We start from the raw sequence: 13,630 nt of genomic DNA, 5'->3' as shown, positions 1-13,630 counted from the left end.
GTTATATATGAGGAATTCATATGGCATATCTAGTATTTCTTACCATGAGATGTGGGGAATATAATTCCCTAGGTATATGTAGGGAATGCATTTGTACATTCCTAGGAAATATTAGAGAATTTCTTACATTTCATATATTTTCCCGTGTAGGAATTGTTCACAAGCTCGTTGTGGATTAGCTAGGACGGTTCGAGCAATGATGCACTTTAAAATTTCGACGCCCTAATGGACCCACTAAATGACTTGGAAAGAGCTTGCGATTTATTCAGAGTCCGCTCTTTCTAATAGGAGGAGTCACTATTTTAGCTCAACACTATGATGCTCCACAGGTCTCCAAGTCCTTTCTCTTCATTTGTGTCACTTGCAATGTTATGTGGTCTATTGCTGCCAACTACAACCTTGCAGAGGGAAGCTGGCTGACATAGAAACAATTGGAATTATGAAGACCAATGTTACAACCGTCAAGATTGAGAGGATTCGTCCAAAGATCGGTTGATGATGAAGATCGAGAGGATCATTGTGAAGACTGAAGAGTTACAGAGAGTGGATCATGATATGAACAATGATCAGGCTCCCTCCCACCCACTTTCTCTTGGCATTTCATCAATGGTCCACACATTGCTATTATGGCACTCTTTTTTCAAGTGCCCATCCTACCTTTGCTTCTTGAGAAGGAAAAGTTGGATGGCTCCAACTACTCCGTGTGGTCTTGCAAGGTAGAGTGCATACTTGAGACCTTTGATCTAGGGGAATTCATCACCATCCCTATAGTCTGACCCATTGTGGATCCCCGCATTGGATCCGTGGCCAATCAGGCTGCTCTATGGGACTGGTTCACCTCTAGAGGCTTTGGAGCCAATCTTTCTGTGTGTTCTGGTGCAGGAGCATTCTAACTTCACTGTTTTGATTTGTTTTTCGGTTGCTGAATTTTTGTTTTTAAGTGCTTGCAAGTTAAATTTTACTGCCCTTTGGTTCATTGAGGCCAGTTTTAGTATTGCTTTGTACCATTAAGTACTTCCAATTCCCCTGCTGCATTAAATACAAGCTGCGATCCATATTTTGATGAAAAACTGGAGAGGAGGCTTTTTGACATTGTCTTTGGACTTAAATGGTAAGGGGTAGGCATGAAAGGGGGGCAATTGTAGGGGTAGGCATTGGCACTATCTCAAGATCCAGCAGTGCTGAAGCCATTTGGGTCCTTTTCATAGTTATCAGGAGGGAAGAAAAACACATTCAAGAGCATTGAAAGCTGTCACCAACAATTTGACCAAATGGAAGGTGCGCACAATGTTTAACATCAACAGTTTGGTCGAGTACTATGAACCTATTCTATTGTTGACACCGGATCAGGAGCAAAAGCTTGTGGATGAGAATGGTATTCAGGTAGTTTTGGTTCCAGAACAGGTGGACTGGCAGTACAGCTCATTGTTATCCCATTTGATGCTGTGCCAGTTTGTCATGGAGATTTTGTGAGGTCTTAAATTCACAAGAAGGCTAGGTGGGGGAGGCGTTGATCACCTGATGTGCAGGTGCAGCCTTTTAGAGCTAAGGTGCTCCTACTCAGGCATGGAGGGTGCTGGAGTTATCACAATTTAGACTGCTCACTTATGGGGGAACCGTTTAGCAGCATTGGTAATGATGTTGCAGCTGCCAACCAGTTACTTGGAAGAGCAGGCAGGTTATCCGTATCTCTTCCTGATATTCACCTTGGAGGACTCCCATCTCTGCAGGTCATTTCTTCATTCCAGCCTGTGGCCTGCTGCCTTGTGCTCGCCCCTGCACACTGTACTCCATGCATTGTATCTGAGGGGATTCCAAAACACATGAGTGTTTATCAGGGAGGAGTGAACAGTGGCTTCCCAAAGAACTTTGTAAATTAGGGGGCTTTTCTTTCTATCACAAATTCTATGGGTTTGTGAGTTGATGGTATACCCTGAGAAAAAGTCTGATGATGGTCTATTGGTGACCTAAAAGAGTTGTTTTGCCATGCAGATGCTGCCATCCAAAGATGTAAACTTTGTTGGCTACACATACAAGAACTTTGAGATTGTACAAGATGCCCAAATACCTGGCATTGGTAGGTCTTCATCAATCTTTTGATTTTGGGCACTTCCCTTAAAGCAAACTTTTGAGACTTGTGGGTTTTCTTTGTTAGCTGAACTGAGGAAGAAAGCAAAACCCAGGAGGCCATCTATAAAGACTATTTTTGGTATGTGACTTCTAAAAGCAGGCTTTTTGTCTTAATTGATATATAAAAATAAGTTTGACATTTTCACCCTCTTAAAACTTTGCAGATGCAAATCTCAATGGGCATCAACGAGTGCAGGGAAGCTTCTTGAACCTCTTACCTACCCAATATGAAGTATCAGAAAGTCTAGAATCATCACCACCTGGCAGTATATCATCACCTTCTCGCCCCGGGAGTATTTCATCACCTTCTCGCCCCAGTCTCTTTCAACAGCAAACAGTTGATCCTAGATGATGATCATATTGGCTACTTGAATTTCTGTTAAACACCAATGCCCCGTGTCCATATGTGTAATATTTGTTGCATTAGGTCTGGTCTGCAAGGAAAGCCTCGTGCTAGTTTGTGCAATAGGTATGTGTATACGTCATATTGCTTGAAAATCATTTTTCTCAAGATTTCTTGAGCATTATGCAATAATGTAACTCTCTTCTGCTAAAAATTTCTGTCACTCATTCGGGAAATGCCATATTATTTCCATTCTTTTGTATTTCACGTCCTATAGTCTCTCTTCTAGTCTTTACATTGGTTGCAAACCGGTTTGGCCTTTTTGAGATCTCAGATGGCTGAGTGCTGAGCACATGCAACTTTGTTATTTGTAGGATTGTGCATGTAAATTGATTAAAGTGTGTGAAGACTGAAGCCTCCAAACTAGCACAAGTCCCACTTGCTAATGTAAATGATAATTTGAAGCAGACAAAATCTCTGCATGCTAACCAAAAATGATAGTAACTCCGTGATCAGCAGGTTTGTCTATGTACAGAAATAGTAATCAGCAGGTTAGGGTATGTGCAGAAATTCATCGATTGTCTACAGGAATTGAAAACTTAAGCAATTCTGTTTGGATGCACTCTTTGATTCACTTGGTAGTAGAGGGGTTCCTTTGAACAAAATATGAAGAACCAGTAATACCTTGGTTCAGCCCCGTACATAGTGATATATTACGATTTCCAGTAGTGGATGAGGGCATTGACAGATTAAGCAAATTGTATCTTGTACCCCACCATTGCACTTGCATTGTCTTGTATGTAATTTTTGGCACGCTGGCCTTGTTGATTTGCCATGGTTCCATTACCTACAAATTTGTGAAGATTTGGACTTTCTGATCCAGTGCAAACCTCAAATTTTGAGGAATACTCCCATCAATATCATTAACTAGTTTATTGTCTATTGTCTCAATGTCTAAATGTAGATATTTTATGCAACATTTCTAATGTCTATGTTGTATGTGTACATGCGTGCTTGTAATGGATGCTATATTAAAAAAAGTTTATAGATGATTGTGCGAACCACTTTAAGGCACAGAAAACTTGTGGACTAGATGAGAAAGCCTTTCAAGTCACTAGATAGTAGAATTGATGTAACCGTGGTAAATGATAAAAAGTCATGCAATTGCTAAGGGAGTTGAGCGAATAATGTCATCAGTGAAAAGCCACCCCTTGAATGATGCCATTGGTGAATATTAGAAATCTGATCTCTCTTTCCACCAACTCAACTGATATGATTGTTAATGCTTGAAATAATTCTGATGTAAACGCATTCGTAGTTTTTTGAAATGCCCAGCGCGTGGCCCAAATCATAATTGAAACGACTGGGAATGTTGCGACTACATATTTGTAGCAAATGGCATTCTTCCTAAATCCACACAGTTTGGTTGTGCATTAATGTCACAGTTTAGACTTGTAAAATAGATCCCCATACCTATGTAGACATTATACATGAAATGGAAGATGAGCAGAACTTTTTTTTATCACATCATGGCATGTTGCCAATAGGGAGTCCGGTTTTAAGAACCTACAAGTAAAGGCTTTACCTTGGCAAAGGACTTATGATCTTGAGATGGATGCAAGCATGTAGAAGCAAACATAATTAGCTTTTTAAGCACTTTGTTGTTTTGCGTTCTAGGATAAGGTGATTAGATTATGATCTGCAGATGGACGTGAGTATGATAGAAGCAAGCATAGTTAGCTTTTTAAGCATCTCCTTGTTTTTGTGTTCTAGGATATGGGGCTTTCTAAACACCTTGTCATTTGTCCAAATCAGTTCTTAAATCCAGCAAGCACTAAGGAATTGTTCGTGTTAGACACATTCAGCAGGAGATAAACTTGAACCCAAAATGTTTATGAGGCAGGGAGCACACGAATACCATCATACTGAAAATATCATTGAAAGATAAGAATACAGAAATCTTTGCCGAAACATTATACTTATTACTAGTCATCTGCTTGTTACATTCGTATTTCAGGAAATACCAAGGAACTTGTTTTATGACTTTTAAGAACATATTTAGACCTTAGTCCATGTATATGCTCAGACTAAGGTAATGCATGGTGTTTTGAGCCATAACACTTGGCACATCTTAGTGGATGGTTAGCCATGATCTGAATTTGCTCATCCTTATGTTTTGGTGATGCAGAAGGAACACAAGAGCTATTAATTGAACCCCCACCAAGCATTTAGCCTCGAAATGAGCCCCGTTTAGCTGCTGTGGGTAGAGCCTAGTGTAGTACTATAATGCCAGAAAACCTTTGGCATGGTTGTCCAACCAATGCTTTGCATAAGGAAAGAGGTAATAGTTGAAAAGCAATGGGACGATACAAAAGACTCCTGTGAATAACTGATTGCTGAGAAAACTGAACGGCTTTTGGAGGGAAAACGGCAACATAAAGCTGCCATCTCCTCCCTACATATAACTTTGAGCACTAGAAGCCATATGATCATTTTCTTGAGCTTTTTCTCTCTACAGTCTGAGAAGCATGTACCTCAATTGCCTCATGGTCCTTCAAATTCTCTTGCTCTTGCACAAACAACTCTCCCTTAAGATATTTTAGGTAGACACTGAAACCTACAAGTCTTGCTACATTTTAGCAAACATAATTATCCTTTATGAGTTGGTGCTGAGCCACACGTGCAATCTCCCTTCTTGCACTTGTTCCTGATAAAACTTCTTACTGGCCTACAGCTTCGGTTTGGATTGTTTAACTTTATCCTCCTTTAATCAAACTATTTGAGCTGCTTCTAAAGCTGCCATTTTAGCCAAACATGTCTGTGCAGACATACGTGCAAATAATTAGCAACATCTCTCATCATGCTTACAACAGTTTGCATACTGGGGACCCTACATGCATTTTTGCTCCTTCACATGCTGGACTTTCTCACATGACTTGTGCCCGTCATAACTCGTTATGACCATGCTACCAGGAGACTTAGGATTGGAGCTTCCACTTCCCTGATTTAGCGACTTCCATAATCTAAGTCTTTACGCATGCAGATTTAACAACTTGCACATTGACGAGGGAAATAGAATTCAGCATATTGTGCAAAGGACCGTCCTTTAAAAGTAGGTCGGCCCGTTACCAGCCTGCCGTGGATTAAAAATGCATGGCCGCAAAACATTTACGCTCCGACATGTAGATCGAGGCAGTGTGTGCTTCCAATGACACGATAGGAGGAATGATTGACCTGTCGGCTACATTAATGGCGGGAGTCTTGGGATCGCCACGTACTGACAAGTTCTGTGTGTGTGTCTGTGTGGAAATAAATGTTCAGTACAGCAGATGCAACAGGATTTGGTGAGAGACCAGTGGTACACTGATTGTGTATACACTTGAGGGTCTTGATGCAATCAGAAAATTGCATGTCTGCCGATTCATTGGGCATGGTATGCAACTCGACAGTCGGCAAAGATACCTTTGGAATACTATGGTATGCTAAGTGGGCAAGGTGTTTTGCTTAAGTACACTACATTTAAATTTGCCTTTTCATGTTTTGTGTGGTCATGTTCTCTACAAGGGTTGTCTCTAGTGTGGGGTGCTCCATCTAGCACACAAATTTGCGAGTGGCCCTAAAGGCACATACTCTTTGACCAAATGCTTGAAAGAAAATAAACTAACTGGGCATTTGTGAGTGGCCCTAAAGGCACAAACTCTTTGACCAAATGCTTGAAAGAAAATAAACTAACTGGGCATGTATCTATTTATTGCTAGGCATGTCCATGGGAGCCCTTATAGGCAATGCCAACAAAATAACGTACATTTTCTTGCATATCCTAAAGAATTAAACTCTAACGTTGGCTATGAAAACAAAAAAAAAAGATTATGGTACTAAAACTCAAACACAAGAAATTTCTAGTGCAAGAAGCTAGCCTATAAGAATACTCTCGATCAATACATACATGAAAAACAATTAGCATGTCATCACGGTTCATTGGGGGAAAAATGTTCAAAATTTCCAAACAAGAGATTGCATCATTTCGCAAAGGTCCCAAGATCAAAGTGTTATGAATGAAGTTGAGAGGAGAGAGGAGAATGAGAGAAGGAAGAAGAGAAAGGACTAGAAGAGGAGAGAGAAAGGTAGGAAAGAGGGGAGAAAGGAGGGGGGAAGCCATGGAAGTTAAAGATGAAGGTAAAGAGTATGTTGTTAATAACTAGATGCTTTAAATTGGGACTCTTACACCTTATATACCTTGATCAGTGTGATTGGGCATCTACCCCCTAGTTTCCATGTATCGTGCTCATTACAATCCATCCTCACAGTGAAAGTTTTTGTCCTAAAAAACAAAAGACAATTGGAGGGGATTGATATATGGGCTAAGGAGTAGGGTGCAGAGTACTATTCTAAGTCACATTACGATGAAAATGGGCGGGTAAAGACTATGGGCAACATGTTGTCCATTACAGGCTTATTGAGGTAAAATTGCCATAACTTTTGATAGGCTACTCCAAATGGGGCGTGTCACATGTCCGAATGGAGCTTATGACTTGTACTTTTAGCCATGTAGGAAGCACATTGTTGAGATTTGAGCAAGTGTAAAACTATTCTAAAATAGTGTGCAGTCTCTACAGGTAGGGTGTGGTCAAAAGGAGACATAGCTTGCTAGTCTTCAGCATGTTGGGCATCTTGAAGGTGAGAAAATTCATTGAAAATTGTGGTTGGGCGCCAAGAGGCTTGTTCCAGGGGTAGGCCTTGCCATTTGATGAGGTATTCCTTGATGGATCGAGCTCTTAAGTGTTTATCTCGTTGCCCAATGATTGCCTTAGGGATGTACTGAAAGATACCTTCTTGTCTATGGGAGGGAGTTCTTCTACATAGACCATTGAGGTGCCAATGAAAAGCTTTAGTTGGTTGACATGAAACACATTGTGAATCTTGGTGGTAGTGGAAAGCTCTAATTGGTGGGTCAAATCACCAACTCTCTTAAGGATTTGGCAGGGTAGGGGCCATAGACATGGTGGGCCAACTTGTTACTGTCGCCTCTTTGAGACTGGAATAACGGGACTTAGGCACTTTCAAAAGGACCAGCTTTCCCTCTTGGAATTTCAAATGCCTTCTTTTCTCATCAGCATAGAGTTTTATAAGTTTTTACCATTTAAAGATTCACCTTGTATTACTGAAGACCCGTATGTAATCCAACTCAGCTTTGCTTTGAGGGTTGATCTTATCATTGAATAAGACTATAGGAAGGGGAACCTTATACCCATATAATGTCTCAAAAGGGAAAATCCCAATGCTAGAGTCCAGATTAATCTTAGTGAAAAAGTGTGCCTCTTTCAACTCATCCAACAAGTCATTAATTTGTGGGATGCGATAATGGTTCTTTACAGTGATTTTGATCAAGTCTTTGTAGTCGATGCACATGTGGAAAGAGCCATCTTTCTTGTTGACTAACAGGATGAGGAATGCATAAGAGGAAGAACTCGGTTCAATGAAATCCATGTTAAGTAACTCCTTAACTTGCTTTGCAACCTCTTCACATTCGCACTTGGAGAGTCTATAAGGTGTCTTGTTCACTTGCTTGGAATGGGACTCTAAATCAAGTGGGTGGTCCACTTGCCTCTTAGGGGGAAGGGTTGTAGGTGTTTGAAATAAAGCACTATATCTCAAGTAAGGCCTACAAGGCTGAATCCTTAGATACTCTAGAGGGTTGATCTGAATTTTCCTCATTTAAGTGCATGACAAAGATCTATGAGTATTTTTTAAACTGTCGTTTGAGTTGTTAACTGTAATGAGTTAAAAACTAGCATTATTATGAACTCCCTCTAAGCGAAGGAGCTGTCCATGCATCATAAACTCCATGTAGAGCCAAGAGAAGTAATTTTTCCAATTGTTTCAGCCAATCATAACCCAAGACAACATCAATGTGGCCCATGTCTAATGCAATTAGGTCAACCAATGCCACATAATTCTTAGCCAAGAATAGGGGAACCGTGAAACATACATGTGTGCTGATTCTCAGCATTTGCTACTTGAACTTTCAGGGGGTGTTGTAATTTAGTAGGGGTGCATTTCAACTAGTCAATGGCTAATTTATTGACAAAAGTATGAGTACTACCACTATCCACAAGGATAAATACATGCTTCCCATGAATACTACCTTGAATATGTAGGGTGTTGGGGCTTCTAGAACCCGTCCAAGCATCCAAGGAGATGGAGCAAAGGGAGGTGGTAGTCAGGTGGGATGTCAAATCAAGCGCATGGGATGGGCAATCGCCTGGGTCAAAGGGGAACCCATCCTCCGGGTCATAGAACTGCTCGTGGTTCACATCCTTAGCATGCTTCTCATTTTCAACAATTTCATACATGCTATGAACTTTGACCTTGGTTGTCTTGTAAGGGCACTTGGAGGCATGGTTAGTAGTGTACTTGTCCCCACATTTAAAACATAGGCATTTTTCCTTCTGTTCCTTCACAACATCCAGGGAAATGAACCTTTGTCCACTTGAGCCATTGGAGGGTGACGCAATGGAGTGTCTATTTTCAACATATTTACTCTAAGCATTAGAGCCAAGTGTTGTCCCAAAAGTGCCCTATTTTCTTTCAGCATGGAAAGGGGGGGGGGGGGGGGTAAGTGGGTATTTTGGGGTTGCTATTAGGCACAGAATTGCCTCTAAAACCATCTCCATATGAGGCTAACCTCAATGGGGTGTGGGGCTATCCATGACTTTGCTGAAAACTCTCATTCTTATGGTACTTTCTTGCATATCTTTTAGCTAATTCAATTGTATTAAATAGTGTAGTAAGCTTTTGAGCCATGGCATCCACCGATAGACTTGGTTCCAACCCATAGATCTACTTATACAATTTGGAATCATCACTAATCCTCTCCACATACATGGTCAAGTTCATAAACTAATCGCTCTTTTTTCATGGGGGATGCAAATACTTGAGCCATATGCATTTTAAAGTCTTCTCAATCAATGAACTGATGATTCTTTTGATTGATATAGCATCACCATGTGTGGACAAATCCTTCCCAGTGGAGAGAAGCAAAGATAAATTTTTGGTCATCTGTGTGGGGGTAGATATTGAAGTAGGACTCTAATTTGGATGTCCATTTTTCCAAGTCTAATGGTGAGGGAGATTGCCCATTGTACTTAGTGAGAATAATCTTGTCATGGAGCTTATAAGGGTCTTGCTGGCCATGGAAACCTTGTTGTCCGTACATACCATGATGGCCGTACATACCTTGCTATCCATACATACCATGTTGTGCATTTATCCCATGTTGCCCATTATAGCCATATTGCCTATGATTGGCATGTTGGCCATTAATACCATATTGTCCATGATGAGGCTGAGCCATATGAGTTCCATTAGGGCTTCGAGGGAGAGTAGGGGAGCTTCTACTAATGGTAGGTGAGGGTATCATTGGAGGGTTGGCTACATGGGTGATGGGGGAGCTCAACAGAGGCTCATCATGAGTATGAGAGGGTTCACTAACTTCATAGGTAGAAGGGGGAATATCCTTGGATCCAAGAATGACATGTAGACCATGTAGTGGCTCCAGTGGTGGAGGCCATTGAGACTTGCGCTTGGATTCATTTGCATTTTCTTGGGACGGAGTGGTAGCTAACCGAGCTACAAGAGTGGCGAGCTACTTTAGGGTTTGTTGAGTCTTAGAGTTTGAGAGGGCCATTTTCTCGATTGATTCATCAAAATTTGACATCATTTGGTGATAGCTAGCAACCATGTCATTATGCCTCTCCATGTGACGTAGCTCATACCGACATAAAGGGCGGTTGAGCAAGTTGTAAGGATCCATATCGGACACTTCCTTATGCATATCACCATGATAATCTTGTGCCAAGTTAGGTTCATCATTCATTGAAGTTTTGGAGTCCATAAGCTCCCTCTGGAACTCTTCATAGGCCTTACTTTTGCCTTTCTGGCTAGCCATTTAGATGCAGCAAGTGGAAATGTTTACAGTGGTGGTTGGCCTTTGGGGCAAGTCAAAAAATGGACCAAAACTAATTATATTAAACAAAATAAAACTTTTTTGTTGGCCAAGGGGAATCCTTCATAGAAAGTCAAGAATTGTTGAATTATTTATTCTAGGATCAAAGATTTATTTTCCTTGTCTATACGGTGCTAAAAAAAAGTGGCTTCATCTTCTTTTTTGGCATTTCATCATCTTCATCACCTTTGTCTCCTTATATTAGAATATATATGACTAATGATGGCATATTGGAGGTAGTGATTCTGTAGGGACTCTCCCTTCTTTTCCTCGCAAAAATTGCATTTTCATATGAGTGTAGGTTTTGCATCAACAACATATAAGAAATTTGTTTATTTATCTCCTTTCGATGATTCAATTGATCAATGTACTAAGAGAGAATCGCATCTTTTTTGTGACATGTTGACTTAGAGGTGTTGGCAGCACTAGATGTCATTAAGCCTCTTGCTCACTTAAGGAAGTTGACATCGTAAACTAGGACCTGTTACAAAGTTTTATTCTTAGAGTAAAATAATTAAGAATTATAATTCACAAAAAATAGTTTTGAAAAAAAGGATGTTGACTTTCATCACTTTCAAGCATACACCTCATCCACAAAGGGATGGTATTCTTGCAATCCTCTTGTGGTGTTGATGCATCAAATATGTCCATGTTGACCAGGCCACACCCTTCATCAATTACAATCCTTTCCTCTTCAGATGGCAATTTCCCTCATAATCTTAGGTTCACCAAGCATCCTCTTGAGGATATACTCTTCACCCAATCTATATCTTGGACCATGGAGTCAACCAAGAGACAGAGATCCACTTCATCCCCCACTACCTAGCCAAACTTAGCCTCATTAGATTGGGCCAAGGCAGCAAGACAATAGTCTTCATGAATGTCTCACAATTTCATTATGTCAAAGAATAGCATGTAATCTACCTCCTCTAACATGGTAAAGGTAGGTAAGTATGCAATGGGCAATGCTTACTTTCTCACATGTGTAAACCTTATTTGTAGTCTCAAGGTCATCAAGGACACTATCCACCATTGACTCACAACATTGCAATGCAACCTCCTCTCTCTCTTCTTCCAACTCTAATGGTATTACTTCATAATATCTAACTGAAATCACATGGTAGTTAATATCCTTTACATGCATTTCCTATTGTCTTTGAGTCGTCTATAAGAAGATACAAATAACATATCAATGAAAATGCAAATTTCAATACACAACACTTCTTTGAGTACACTAGGAAGTTTTCAATTCTTGGGTATCTTTTCAATGACACTTCTTTGAGTACACTAGGAAGTTTTCAATTCCTAGGTATCTTTTTGAGCAAGTGACATAGTGTTGTTTTTGTGACTTTGTCAAACACAAAGTCATTTGCATAAATATATTGCTCATCTTCAATAATGGCATTGCTACTAGACAATACTTGAATACTCCTCCACAAGCTTAGCCAAAACAATCCTATAGGAGTGAAGAACCTTCTCCAAGGGGACAAGTATGTTAAACATGGTGGACAACATAGAAGCTCCATTGTGAGCATAGGTACAATAGAGAAACATAAAAAGTTTCTCGTAGGTGTCTCTTCCACATGATCATCCTCTAGCTCCAATGGAGTCTTTATGATCAATATGCCCAAGATAATGTTTATGAGATGATGCTCATGCCCCTCAACCTAAGCCATCCATACAGTGCACTTACATAAAGAGACAAAGAGTGCTTTTATTCATAGTCAATCATCGGGGAGAGTCACAAAGATCCAATTATAGAAAATTCTATATTACGCCTGGGAGTGAACCCTATATCTTATCTCAAAGAGGGTTGTATTTTCTCCGGTTTGAATAAAAAATCTCCCCAATTAAAGTTATGGTCTAAAAGTTATGTCTATTATTATGCATTGAGGTCATTGTGGAAAGGGTGCAGACCACTCTAGGACAAACACAAAAATCCAATTGCAGAATTCTATTATCATTTTCTATCACAAATCTTAATATCTCACCTTAAAGAGGGCTTCCTCCCCTTCGATTTGAATAAAAAATCTCATCGATCGGAGTTTCCCGTTAAAAGTTGCATCCCAATTACTTATTAAGAAAGGAAACTATTTTGGTTGTTGTGCTAGAGGATGCATGAGTTTTTGAAATGCAGAGGCCTTATTGAGTGGAATGAAACCAAAGACTCCTATGCAACATATTCAAAGAGTCATTAAGAAGGAAGGGTTGCCTTGAAACCCATCTTTTGCCTTCTCTTTACCTTGTTTGTAGCCATTCTAAAAATCATTTCTTTGCACAAGAGTTTACAAATCCCCATTTTCTTTTTTGGATTACTATTGTATAGTTTTTGCCAAAGAGGTGTGGTTGTATTTTTATGCTTGAGTTTATGCTATATTTTTTAATAACATCATCGACAGACGTCCAATTAGCCATTTTCTTTTACTCTTTTACCTCCATGTCTTGTATGTTTGATACATTTTGTTCTTTCATGATATGTGAATTTTCCATACCTTGAGTTGACCAAATAGACATACTTTCATATTGCTTGATGAAATATAGGGTATAATTGTATAAAATGTGCTACATACTTAACCAACAATGAAATAAATACCATAACAATGTAAATATATTACTATAGTGAGTAAAGCGTTGATTATCCTAGGCTTATGTCATTGACTTTTTGAAAAGTTCTTATTGGTCTTAAAATTATTTGAGATCACCATCTTGCCATACTGTTTTATCGCAAGTAAAAAAATATTATCTAATATTTTCCAAACTTTATATTTTCTATTTTGAGATTATCTATTATCTACATGATCTTTAACCATATTATAAAAAGATTTCCATTGATTGTACTTAATAAATGAGCCACCTTTGTTTGAGTTTATCTTATTGAGTTTTCCATGAAACCTAAAAATCTCCTAGCCAATACCTCACCAATAGATTGTTGTTTGGGAATATGGTTTCTATCCTTAGATTTTTGAGGGTCTCATGCTTCAATGACATCATTGCTTCCAAACAAACTAATTGAAGATAAATCTGTCTCAATCTTCCTTATAACGTTCTTTCTAGTTGGTAATGATTTTAGCTTCCAAGAAATGTGTGTGTGTGTGTGTGTGCACACGTGTGCGTGTGCACTAGCTTTTTAATTATTTTGCAAAGTGCATGAC

At 39.5% G+C, this 13,630-nt stretch overlaps 1 protein-coding gene across 2 annotated transcripts in view; it reads left to right on the top strand.

The window, feature by feature from the left end:
- The window catches only part of LOC148021548 (uncharacterized), a 44,397-nt gene extending 41,670 nt beyond the window's left edge, over positions 1–2,727 (top strand). Inside the window, exons 11-13 of one of the 2 annotated variants that reach the window (XM_087696957.1) lie at positions 1,993–2,077; positions 2,156–2,209; positions 2,295–2,727. In XM_087696957.1, coding sequence (XP_087553083.1) covers positions 1,993–2,077; positions 2,156–2,209; positions 2,295–2,482 — 327 coding nt within the window. In that variant the 3' untranslated portion in view covers positions 2,483–2,727. Of the gene's footprint in view, positions 1–1,992; positions 2,078–2,155; positions 2,210–2,294 lie in introns of those variants that run through there. The other variant, XR_015694338.1, reaches the window with a different exon arrangement.
- Positions 2,728–13,630: the final 10,903 nt, after the last annotated feature.

This window comes from Lygodium microphyllum, chromosome 17 (genome assembly GCF_053477565.2).
Source record: "Lygodium microphyllum isolate KBCC chromosome 17, Lygodium_microphyllum_v1.1.10, whole genome shotgun sequence".
Classification (NCBI taxonomy): Eukaryota; Viridiplantae; Streptophyta; class Polypodiopsida; order Schizaeales; family Lygodiaceae; genus Lygodium; species Lygodium microphyllum.
Note: the sequence above shows the minus strand (reverse complement) of the source record. Positions and strands in the feature narration are given on the sequence as shown.